This window comes from Hyaena hyaena, unplaced genomic scaffold (genome assembly GCF_003009895.1).
Source record: "Hyaena hyaena isolate Hyena2069 unplaced genomic scaffold, ASM300989v1 scaffold_38, whole genome shotgun sequence".
NCBI classification, from domain to species: Eukaryota; Metazoa; Chordata; class Mammalia; order Carnivora; family Hyaenidae; genus Hyaena; species Hyaena hyaena.
Window position 1 is genome coordinate 2,212,416 of NW_024080670.1, and position 12,110 is coordinate 2,224,525.

At 57.8% G+C, this 12,110-nt stretch overlaps 1 protein-coding gene across 1 annotated transcript in view; it reads right to left on the reverse strand.

Moving 5' to 3' along the window:
* Positions 1–12,110, reverse strand: part of HMCN2 (hemicentin 2) — a 148,045-nt gene that overhangs the window by 17,526 nt on the left and 118,409 nt on the right. Inside the window, exons 75-85 of the mRNA XM_039229423.1 lie at positions 11,834–11,990; positions 10,186–10,307; positions 9,321–9,485; positions 7,695–7,802; positions 7,347–7,481; positions 6,857–6,991; positions 6,187–6,377; positions 5,106–5,319; positions 3,955–4,089; positions 2,813–3,003; positions 1,333–1,414 (exon numbers count right to left, since the gene is read on the reverse strand). Of these exons, the coding sequence (XP_039085354.1) occupies positions 1,333–1,414; positions 2,813–3,003; positions 3,955–4,089; positions 5,106–5,319; positions 6,187–6,377; positions 6,857–6,991; positions 7,347–7,481; positions 7,695–7,802; positions 9,321–9,485; positions 10,186–10,307; positions 11,834–11,990 (1,635 nt within the window). The remainder of the gene's footprint in view (positions 1–1,332; positions 1,415–2,812; positions 3,004–3,954; positions 4,090–5,105; positions 5,320–6,186; positions 6,378–6,856; positions 6,992–7,346; positions 7,482–7,694; positions 7,803–9,320; positions 9,486–10,185; positions 10,308–11,833; positions 11,991–12,110) is intronic.

The following is a 12,110-nucleotide window of genomic DNA, read 5'->3' on the forward strand; positions in this document are numbered from 1 at the left end:
AAAAAAAAAAAAAAAAAAAAGAAGAGGAAGAGACACCAAATTGTGTCAGTACAAAGGAAAGGCCACGTGAAGACATAGGGAGAAAGTGGCCTCTCTGCAAGGCAGGTGGAGAGGCCTCAGCAGAAACTAACCCTTCTAGCACTTTCTTAAAAAAAATTCTTTTAAATGTTTATTCATTTTTGAGGGTCAGAGACAGAGCATGAGTGGGGTGGGGGCAGAGAGAGAGGGAGACCCAGAATCCAAAGCAGGCTCCAGGCCCCAAGCTGTCAGCACAGAGCCCGATGTGGGGCTCAAATCCACAAACCCTGAGATCATGACCTGAGCCAAAGTTGGGTGCTCCATTGTCTGAGCCACCCAGGTGCCCCTCACCCTTCCAGCACTTTGATCTTGGACTTCCAGTCTGCGGAACTGTGACCAAATAAAACTAAGTGTTTGTTGTTTAAAAAAAAAAAAAAAATTCTTATTTAGGGGCACCTGGGTGGCTCAGTCGGGTAAGCATCCGACTTCGGCTCAGGTCATGATATCATGGTTCGTGGGTTCGAGCCCTGAGTCGGGCTCTGTGCTGACAGCTAGCTCAGAGTCTGGAGCCTGCTTCGAATTCTGTATCTCCCTCTCTCTTTGTCCCTCCCCTGCTCACGCTCTCTCTCTCTCTCAGAAATAAATAAAACATTAAAATATTTTTTAAAAAATCCCTATTTAGATGATGTCACAGGGGCACTTGAAGGCTCAGACACTGCTTTGTGAAATGCAAGCTACTTGAAAAATGCAAGAGCTGTGACTGCGACCTTTTTGATGGTGGTGAGTTCGAATAAATGGGTCCCCCCAAGCCCGGCTGTTGGGTCCTTGGATATTCATGAGCCCTGGCCCCGCTTTCCATTCCCGAATCAGGGAGCCATTTCATAGGACTTCAATTGTGTGTTCTGAATAAATATTTGTAAGAGAATTCCAAGTCCCTAGTGCTGCCTCTCTGCCCTCCATTCTTTTCTTTTTTAACACATTTTAAAAAAGGTTTATTTATTCATTTTGAAAGAGAGCAGTGATAGCAGGGAAGAAGCTGAGAGAGGAGAGGGAGAGAATCCCAAGCAGGCTCCGTGCTATTAGCAGAGACCGACGCGGGGCTTGAACCCACTAACGGTGAGATCATGGCATGAGCCAAAATCTAGAGTTGGATGGTTAACCGACCGAGCCACCCAGGCGCCCCTCTGCCAGCCATTCTTATCAGACAGCCGGGGACACACAACCACAGCCTCAGCACAGCCGCCTCCACGCGCCAGGCGCCCACTCTGCACTGTCCCCACCCAGGGCCCCGGCGACGGGGAGGGCGAGACTCACTCTGCAGCACGAGGATCACCACTTTCTCCACTGCGCCAATCTCATTCTCCGCCAGGCACTGGTACCGGCCCGCGTCGTCCGTCTGCAGGTGGGCATGAAGGGGAGGAGCTTAGAGCATAAGCCAGCAGGGGTGGAGGGTGGAGGGTGGGAGGGTGTGGCCGGTTCCATCAGGAGCACCTCCCTGGCCGCCTGTCAATACTTAGCCAAAGAGAGTCCAGCTCCTTTCACAGCTGGAATCTGGGGGTAGTGGTGACCAAGGGCAGGGATCGCGTGCTGGGAGCGGAGCCCTATCCTGCAAAAGGCAGGATTTAGATGCGCCTCTTCCAAACTGTGAACAATGAGACTTTCCCTCCGTGGCATGTTACTAGGGGTGCCTTGGAAACAAAGGTTCTGTGGTGAAGTAGGTTTGGGAAACATGGAGTCAGACAACAACCCGCTTCTGGCTGCAGGATTCCTTGGGGCTTTTACTGTGCTAGAGAGCCCAGCGAGCCTTCCAGAGGCGAGACCGCGTGCAGCGTTTCCCCAGCTTAGCGGGAGGGAAGCTTTCCCCAGGACACACACCACCATGGCCCGTGGGGGAAACTTGGGAAGAACAAGGCTCAGATTCCCTTCTGAATGGCAGCTGGGGGGCGGCCCGAGGCCACCGTCTACACCCAGCAGGGGGCAGCCTGGATGCCACGCCCAAGGGGACTGTGCGATGCGATAGCATAGCACGCAGCTAGGAGTGGAGATTTGGGGTCAGATCAGGGTGGGACCGAATCCTGGCCCTACTGTTGACCATCCCTGACTCACGACCAGAGCACTGTCATCTACATTGCCAAAATGGGCGTCATCTGCGCTAAGCCTTGCGGAAGCATTATAGGACATCATGCTCGTCAAAGATAAAGGATCTACCAGTGCCTGGCCTGGGTAACAGTAGAGGGCGAGATTGCGGGCCCCTAAGAAGAGCCTGACGGGATGGGATTGTGGATTCTGGGACCTGGTACACAGCAGGGAGGGTGAGCAGGTCTGCCCTGACACCCATCGCTTTGACAGCACGGAGCAGGCATCAGGAGAGCGGGGATGGGGTCCTGCCTGGGGAACTTAACCAACTGTGGGCCTCTCTGAGCCTCAATGTCTCTATCAGTAAAATGGGGGCACTCTTACTGGTCTACTCCACCCCATGGGGTTGTTAATAATAACAGTTATTGGCATTCCCCAGGGGCCAGTCACTCTTAAATGCCTGGTGTGGGTCATCTCGCTGATTTCTTACTGTAAACCGTTAGCCCCACTGAATGGCTGGGGTGACTGAGGCACAGAGAAAAGTCGCCGGCCGGAGGGCACTCTAGTTTGTTGGGGGGCAGAATCTGGGAGATGGGCAGGAAAGTGCTTCGTAGACTGTAGAGGGCAGTAGTAAACATAAAGAATGCTGCTAAGCCATCAGAAAAGGCTGCGGGATGTCCTGGGAGGCCCCGCCCTCCGGCCACAGATCCCGCCTTGCCTCGGTCCTGCGGATGGTCAGCGAGCCGTTCTGTAGCTGGTGCCGGGGACGGGTGCCCCGGAGCGGAAGGCCATCTTTGATCCAGCGGATGTCGGGCGCCGGGGCTCCATGGACCACGCAGTCCAGCTGGACGCTGGCCCCCAGAGGCTCCACCACGTAGGAGAAGGCCTCCCCTTGCAGGACGGGAGCTTCTGTGAGAGGTGACATCAGACAAGGGGTCAGAAAGGAGGTTCCCTCAGGCTTGGCCTCCCAGAAACCCATCCGCAGAGGGGATCCTTGTCGCACAGTGGGTCCAGCAAGGCACGGGGGTGGAAGACAACTTCCGTGTCACGGGTCCAATGGAACACGGAGTTGAAACTGAGTGGGAATGGTGCTGTGATTGATTGGTGATGCCTGAGCCGGGCCCAGGAACGGCAGGCAGTTAGGATGTCACATGCTTGCTCTCCCAGACGGATTATCCCAGCTGTGGGGTACCTGCCCAGGACTTTGGAAAACAAGGGCTGCATGCCCATCGGGACACCTCGGTTGGGCACAGCAACACTAAGACGTCCCTGATCCTCACTTCATGCAGATGAGACTTAAAGATGAGACTTAAACTACCCTTGGATGCCCTGTGCCAGTTTTCCATGCTTGTTGGCTTCCTCAGATTGCTGTGTCCCAGTGCCTTGGGTGGCTTGTCCCCCTCTATCAAGCACCACCCCCCTCCCATCCTGAAATTGAGCAAACTAAGTCATGGCATCTTGGACGGTTAGCATGCTGCTCTTGACTGAGCAGGGCCGTGGGGGACAACTGGTAGGCTGGCCAGCTTCTGGCAATTTTCTGCCAGGGAACCTTGGCCCCTGTGCCCTCCCCCTACACTGGCACCACGCAGCTGAGGGTGGTGGTGCAGGCCAACAGGTCAGACCTCACTCCACCTGCAGCCAAGTCATCTGGGGCGCGGAAGAAAAACTGATGCTGGGGCTTACCCCTGGAGAGGTTGGTTTTTGGTGTCAGGGGTGGGATCTGGGCCTCAGCATTTTATAAAGTCCCCCAGGGGACCTGAGGCACAGTCAGGATGGAGGATTAGTTGTTCAGAGGTCAGGAGGCCGATTTCTTAGAAAAACCAACAGACCAGGTTTAGCAGAGGTCGCAAGAGATCCTACCCTTCACGTGGACGAAGCTGACGACCTGCACGCGGCCCACTCTGTTCTCGGCCCAGCAGACATAGGTCCCACTGTCCTCTCTGGTGACTGCCACTCGCTGCAGTGTGCTGCCCCCGTCCTGGTCAGACACCCCCTCTGGTGGAGAAAGAGATGCCCCGGAGGGTTCTGAGCCCCGGGTGCCAGGGACCTCCTGCCCTGAATACTTAACTCAGGCCGGGGTAGCCAGCAGGTGTTTAATAAAGACATAGAAAACAGGTGTCACTTCCTGAGGGTGGAAGCTTGAGCATGTCAGGCCCATTCACGACAGGCACAGGCCATGTTAGAGGAGGCGACTGAAGGACGAGCCTTCTGTAATTTTCAGGTCCACATCGAGCTTGCTGCATCGATGAGGGTAGGTCTTCGGGGACCGACTAATAAACACTTCCTGCATTAAACCAGTTCTCATCTCCATTTTGAGAAAAAGCTGGGCTCAGAGAGGCTGAATGACTCCCCCCCACACCCTCCCCAGGAGGGTCTTCTTCACAGGCGCACAGATGAGCTTCCATGCACATTTCATAGTGCTTGCACTCCGGTTTAGGAGCGGCTGAAAATATTATTTAAAAAAATTATTTTATTTTTTAAAGTAGGCTCCACGCCCAACATGGGGCTTGAGCTCACATCCCTGAGATCAAGAGTCACAGGCTCCATCAGTTGAGCCTGCCGGGCGCCCCTGAAAATACTATTTGGCAGTGGAGGGGACGTAGCCGTCATCAGGTCAGCAGACGCTCACTGAACAGCCACTACAGACCCCGTGCCCTGTGCCTCTCTGAACGTCAGCTGGGGGCCAGGAAGGGGGCTTGCCGAGGGGCCCACGATGGGAGCAGCGGGGCAGGCGTGGACCACGAGCTCCCTCCCGGCCCTGAGGGCTCTGGGGCTGCGTCTCTTCTCTGCAGGTGGCCTCTCGCCAGGTCTGACATGTGACTGTCACATATGGCCACATGTGTGTTTGCTTGGGCCCCCCCATCCCCCCGCAGAGGGCCAAGTCTGGAGACCCAGAACCCACCAGGCAGACTGGCATGCTCTTCCTCTCCACTAGGTGGGGCCCCCCCACCCATCTGCCCTCCTCCCCGGGTCCCGGGGGTCCCCTCCACCAGCTCCCGATAGGCTCAGACCTGTGACAGGTCGGTCGTTGACGGTCCAGCCGATGCGGGGGGTCGGGCTGCCCCGGGCCGCACAGCGAAGCCACAGCCTGTCCCCGACGCGTAGGCTGCGGTCCCCGGGCAGGGTGGTGAAGACAGGCAGCGCCAGGATGGTGAGGTGCACGCGGCGGTGGGCGCGGCCCACCGTGTTCTCGGCCACGCACGTGTAAGTTCCGGCATCCTGGCCCTGCGGGCGGAGGAGGGGTCGGCCTGTTAACTGCACCCACCCCCAGCTCCTAGGGACCCACTCTCCCCCAGGTTCCTGGAGCATGCAGCCCAGAGAGGCGGAGGGGTTTGCTCAAGGTCACACAGCTCTAGTCAATCACTCTGCTTCACCACCGCACCATGGCGCCTCTGATCCAAGCCCTGAGCACGCGATGGTTAACAACGCCCACTGTGTGCTGGACCCTTTGCTCGGGACGTCCCCTGTGCCAGCTCATCCAAGCCCCCATTCACCCCTGAGGCCCTGCGTTTGGTGCCTTTGTACAGAGGGCTCAGCCGAGCCCTGAGAAGTTCCATGGTGCTCTCCAGCAGGGCCAGTGCACTCACCACCGTCTGAGGACTGTGTGACCCTGCCCTGCAGCCGGTGTGCGCACTGAGCAACCACCCAACTATCTGGGGAGGGGCCCATTTGTAATTCTAGAATCCGAGTGCTGTTGGTGAAGGTGGTCAAGACTCCCACGCACACCCCGGGCTCAAGTCCCCGACAGTGAATGGTCAAGAAGAAGCAGGTGCAATTTGGGGACACAAAGTCATCTCTGTGTCCGGCCCCATCCAGGGCCCCTTCTCTCCCTCAGGCATCAGCCACTGAGGTCCAGGTTCAAATCTTGGTTCTGCCTCTTGGCAACAGCGTGTCTCGGAAAAACCGGATACACTCTGAGCTTTGGTTTCCTCATCTGTACTTGGGGATTGTGACACCGATTTCCCCAGATTCCTGGGATTAAAAGCTGCATCGCGCTCAGCACGGGGCGTGACAAACGGGGTGCTCAGCCGGTGTTTTCCGCTCCTGCTGTTACTAATAGACCCTTCGTGCTACACAGGGTGGGGGCCGCACCTCCAAGTTCTTCACCAGCAGCTCCCCAGAAGGCTGGAGGGTGAACTTCCCCTCGGCTCCGGACACAGGCTGGCCATCTTTTTCCCAGGTGATGGTGGGCTCGGGGCTGCCGCTGGCCGAGCAGGGCAGGAGGGTGTGGGAGCCTTCGGTGGTGGACACGTCAGAGAGGCCAGTCTCGATCACGGGCGGGACTGTGGGCAGAGAAGGGGCCACCTGGGGACTGGGGCCGGGCTGGGGGGGGCTGCCCCCGCTCCAGTGCCCTCGGCAGCTGGCATGCTCCTCGCCCCTTCCTCCACCAACTCTGTCCTAGGCCACTGCCTGTGGTCTGGACAATTTGGGGACTGCTGGGTTTGGTGAAGCTGGGACAGGGTGATCCCAGTGCACACACGGTGACTGAAGGGACAGAATGGCTATTGTTTCTGGAAAGCCGAAACAAATGAGGGATGACCGGACCACTGGCTCAGGAAAGGTCAGAGGAGGCAGAGGGACCCAAGTCACCATCTGAAGGCAGACAGGGGGCCCAAAATGGGAGAAGGCGTTTTTCCCTCACTTCCTTCCAGAACACAAGCCAGGCTGGGACAGGGGAGGGTGCAGGGACGTGCCACCCGCCCAGGACGCCAAAACCCCTTAGCCCCCTGGGGCCTGCCTCAGCCCCCTTCCCCGGGCCCACCTTGCACCACCAGCCGTGTTTTCCCGAAGGCGCTGCCAGCGCTATTCTGGGCAATGCAAAAATAGTTTCCGGAATCCTCCGGGCTGGCGTGCAGAATCCGCAGCTGTCCCCCGGGTAGGGCCTGTGTCCTCGCCCCTGGGTTTGCGGGGAGGACATCTGGGTTGGCGGCTGAGCCAGCAGGACCACCGAGGAGAGCAGGGGGGCCACGCGGCCTGTTCTGTCGGACCAGGCGGCCAGCGACTCGTTGCGGTCACAGGGTGGGGGTGGGGGAGGCGGCGGACAGAGACCCGGAGTCCCGCCGGATCACCCCCCTCCCCAGCCTCCCAAGTCAGCCCCGGAGTGCTCAGGCGGGGTACCCCTCCGGCTGGTGAACAGAGACAGGGTGGCAGGAGGGAGCGCAGGGACAGGGCTTTCTGGGACCTTCCGGCAGGTGCCCCCGCGGATCCCAGGCTCATTCGACTCTTCCCTTCCTGGTGCTGAGGAGACTCACCTGCGGGGATGCTGAGCCCCTCCTTCTGCCAGGTGATGCTGGGCCGCGGGATGCCCGAGGCCGCGCAGGACAGCAGTACCTCCTCGGCCGCCAGTGCCCGGACCACGCTGGGCAGAGGGTTCACCACGGGGGACGCTGCAGGGGGACAGGGCCACAGAGGTCCCTGGGGACGCCTCTAACACCCAGGCCCCTCCAACCGCGGGGCTTCTGAGCACCAGACAGAGAAGCCTCTAAAAGGGGCAGGAGTCAGAGCAGAGAGGCAGGTCCAGGCCTCCGGAAGCGGGTCCTCGCCTCTCTCTCCAGCCCCCACCCGCCTCTAGCTCTCCCCATGCTGGGGGGGACCCTTACCTCGCACAGCGAGGACCACGTGCTTGTGGGCCACGCCCACGGGGTTGCGGGCGGTGCAGGTGTAGCGGCCGGCGTGGATGGGGAGGGCCTGCCCGATCTCCAGGGCACCTGCGGGTGGCATGGGGGGCACGGAGGGGGCCAAGGGACTCAGGCCACACGTCCCTGGTGACGGCTGGCAGGGCTCTGACACACCCCCACCCTGGGGTCTCCACTCAGCCTGCCTCCCTGCCCGTCTGTAAGCAGCCCCGGAAAACCTGGGTTCTGGGCCTGCGTATGCTCCGTGTCTGGAGCCCAACTGCAGGCAGGGCCCTTCCACTCCTGGGGCCCCACTCCCCCCACGTGCACCATGAGCCATCAGACAGGATGGTCTCCAGAAACTTCGAGCTGTGATGTTCCAGGATCGGCCACCGCCCTGCCCAGAGTCCCTGGTCCACCCATCGTTCCACAGACCCTCATTCTGCTACCTGTGCCGTGTTCTGCTTGAAAGTTGCCTCCTCCAGGAAGCCTCCCCAGATTACTGCTTTATCTGTCCTCTCTCTTTACCTCTTCTGTCTTAGTCTTGCTTGCTCAGTGAACACCATTTTAACCTTCCTGGACCACCCCAGTCCCAGACAGAACCAGAACCTCAGTGTCTTTCACACGACGGGATTCCCCGTAACTGCCGGTTAGAGGAAAGGATTCTACTGCCTCGTAAGCGTGTGAAAACCACAGACTGGGCCAGTGGCGCTCACTAGCTAACCAACTAACGACTAAAGGTCATCTGGAGAACCCCCATAAAGGAGCCCGCTTTTCATTTTGACAAGCAAAGACGTTTCGGAGTCACCCACCCGCTATCGCCTTGATCTCATACGAGAAAAGAACTTCTAACACTAAAATATTAAGAAAAGTATAATTTCGGGGCACCTGGGTGGCTCAGTAGGTGGAGCGTCTGAATCTTGATTTCAGCTCCGATGATGACTCAAGGGTCATGGGATCGAGCCCCGTGTCGGGCTGTGCGCTGATAGCAAGGACCTGCTTGGGATTCTTTCTTTCCCCCTCTCTCTGCCCCTCCCCTGCGCGTGCTCTCTCTCTCTCAAAATAAATAAATTTAAAAAACAAAAGAAAAGCATAATGGGGTGCCTGGGGGCTCAGTTGGTTAAGCGTCTGACTTCGGCTCAGGTCATGATCTCACAGTTCGTGAGTTCGAGCCCTGTGTTGGGCTCTGTGCTGACAGCTCAGAGCCTGGAGCCTGCTTCAGATTCTGTGTCTCCCTCTCTCTGCCCCTCCCTGACTCACACTCTGTCTCTCAAAAATAAACATTAAAAAAGTTTAAAAAAAGAAAAGCATGATTTCAGAATAAAGGAAAATCCTTCCAAGGAGATCCAACCAGCTGTATGAAAACTCTCACGTAGCTATGACTTTCCTCATTTTGCCGTAAAGCCCCACTGATCTGTCAACTAACATCAGAGAAACACTGGCGAATATTAATGCACCAGTGTGTGAGTGGGGATACAGAGGCCCAGAGAGGGTGAGCGGTTCCCCCAGGTCACACAGCAGGGAATGGCAGAGTCAGGCCGGGACTCTCCGCTGCTTTCACACCCTCTGCCTGATGCCCCGTCTCTCCCCTCAAGGCTTCCCCCGACTTACCCGAAGGCGTGACCCGATAGCCACTCCCCCGTATCCCCAGCTGGGCGCCCGCCTTACTCCAGGACACGACCGGGGCCGGGACTCCCGTGCTGTGGCACGTGAGGACCACGGGTGCCATCTTGGTCACGGTGAAGTCGGTCTGGTCGTCGGCAATGGTGGGAGGCACTACAAGCAAGACAAGGCTTGAGGCCCCGCTGAGGGCCACTGGGGGAGCGCGCAGTCATCGGGCCAAGTGATGACAGCTATCAACAGAGACTAAGACACAGGGGACATTAGTGACGAAAGGCCGGGGTGGGGGGGGAAGGAGGGGCAACAGAGAGGTCACATTCACTGGCTGGGGAAGTAGTTTTTGCTGGGCTTCAGGGCACAGTTACGAACTGCTTTCCGTAAAGGTACCAGCGAGGTATCTCTGGAGCATTTTACAAGAGAAGGGAGCTCAGAGTTGCGGAGGCCAGATAAGGCCTCCAGGGGAAGTGCCAGTTAACCTGAGACCTGAAGGAAGAACAGGGTTGGCTGGGTGAAGGGCAGAGGGAACAGCATGTGCAGAGGGAATAGCATATGCAAAGGCCCTGAGGTGAGGAACTAAAAGCTAAGCAGCCTGCCTGGATCCCAGAGCGAGGCAGGCCTTGCGCTGAGCTGAACTTGGGGTGGCCAGGCCCTGTGGGCCCCGGTAACCCCTGCATTCTATCCTGAGGGCCGTGGGCAGCTGTGGAGGGAGGAATTTTAACCAGGGTGACGCCAAGGTCAAATTTGGGTTCAGAACATTCTGGAGTGGGCAAGGCCTCTCCTGAGAGCTCCTGCGTGGGCAGGTGGGATTGGGAGACGCACACACTGTCTTCTTCCTCCTCCCTCTGCTCCAACTCACCGTGAACGGTCACCTGGTAAAGTCTGCGGGCCTCGCCTACCTCGTTGCTCACCACGCACTCAAACTGGGCCGAGTCCTGGGGGCCGGGGGCTGCCAGGAGCAGGGCGTTGGAGGGCAGGAGCCTGGGACGGACAGACAGACAGCCAGGCTGACCCGAGCCCAGCCGGCTGCGACCGGAGCGGGCAGCGATCAGGATGCAGGGGACCGAGGTGGGGTGTCTCGTTTCTCCTCTGGAGTCTGGCCCCCAGCCCCGAATCTAGAAGTCCCTTCTAGAAGTTTCTACCCTTCAAGGTCTGGCAGTCGAGCTCGTGGGCAGGTTTAATCGTTATCCCTGTGGTTCTCTGACCCTGCAGGCTTTCAGCGGCCAACAGCTCGGATGACTTCCCTAACAGCGACCATAGCCAAGTCGCTTATTGGAATAGCTCCCATCTGTTGAGGACAAGCTTTAAAGTTTTGGGTTTTTTTAACGTTTATTTATTTTTGAGAGAGACAGAGACACAGTGTGAGTTGGGGAGAGGGAGAGAGAGAGAAAGGAGACACAGAATCCGAAGCAGGCTCCAGGCTTTGAGCTGTCAGCACAGAGCCTGACGCAGGGCTCGAACTCACAAACTTCAAGATTATGACCTGAGCGGAAGTCGGACGCTTAACCGACAGCCACCCGGGTGCCCCGGTTGAGCACTTGCTTTAGACAAAAGCCCCGTGATGGCCTGGCACCCAACACAACAAATATTTGGTGAATTAGTCCGTGAGCGGACTCATTTAACGTGCCCCGGGGTCATTTCATGATCGGCTGCATGTGAGAAACGGGGAGACAAGTACTCAGGCTCCACCCGAATCATGCCTCCACGTATCGGTATTGATCGTCGTTAGACCACAGTGGCTGTGATGCTTTTCAAAGCCATTCCTTTCTGTTTGGCTCTATGTCCCAAACGCCCCCACCCCCTATCAGGCATCTCAGTGTCAAGACTGTCCTAGACCCCCAAGGTCAGGACACAGATGCTGGTGCTTGCTTTGTTGAGACCCCGAACACATTCCTGCCTCCTTCCTTCCTTCCCTTCTTTCTTTCCTTCCTTCCTTTCTCTTCCTTCCTTTCCTTCCTTCCTCTCCTCCTTCCTTCCTTTCCTTCTTTTTCTTTCCTTCCTTCCTTCCTTCCTTCCTTCCTTCCTTCCTTCCTTCCTTCCTTCCTTCCTTCCTTCCTTCCTTCCCTCCTTTCTTTCTTTTCCTTCTTTCCTTCCTATCAGAGGCAGGGAATCAAATGCNTTCCTTCCTTCCTTCCTTCCTTCCTTCCTTCCTTCCTTCCTTCCTTCCTTCCTTCCTTCCTTCCTTCCTTCCTTCCTTCCTTCCTTCAGTGTTTACTTATTTTGAGAGACAGGCAGAGTATGAGTAGGGCATGGGCAGAAAGACAGAGGGACACAGAGGCAGAAGCAGACTCTAGGCTCTGAGCGGTCAGCACAGAGCCTGATGCAGGGCTCGAACTCGTGGACTGTAAGATCATGACCTGAGCCGAAGTTGGAGGTTTAACTGACTAAGCCCTCCAGGCGCCCCATCCCTGCCTCGTTTCTGACCCTGCTCCCCACCGTGGGATGGGCACGCCCTCCCCTGCCCGGAGCACCTTGGGCGGGGGCTACCCCGAGGCCCAGCCCAGTACCGGTAGGTGCCCTGCTGCAGGTGGAAATCCAGCTTCCGTCCGTCCTTCCACCAGACCACGCGGGGCTTGGGGGAGCCGCTGGCCTCACAGGGCAGTGAGGCAGGGCTGTGGGCGGTCAAGGTCAGGTTGGAGGGGCTGGGGGCGATGGCAGGAGGCTCTGGGGAGAGAGTAATCGTCGGGAGACAAGGGCGCAGGATGGGGGCGGGGGGGGAGGCGAGAGACACTCTACAGGAATCTTCCAACAGGCACCCCAAATCTGGGGTGACGGGGCCTGCGC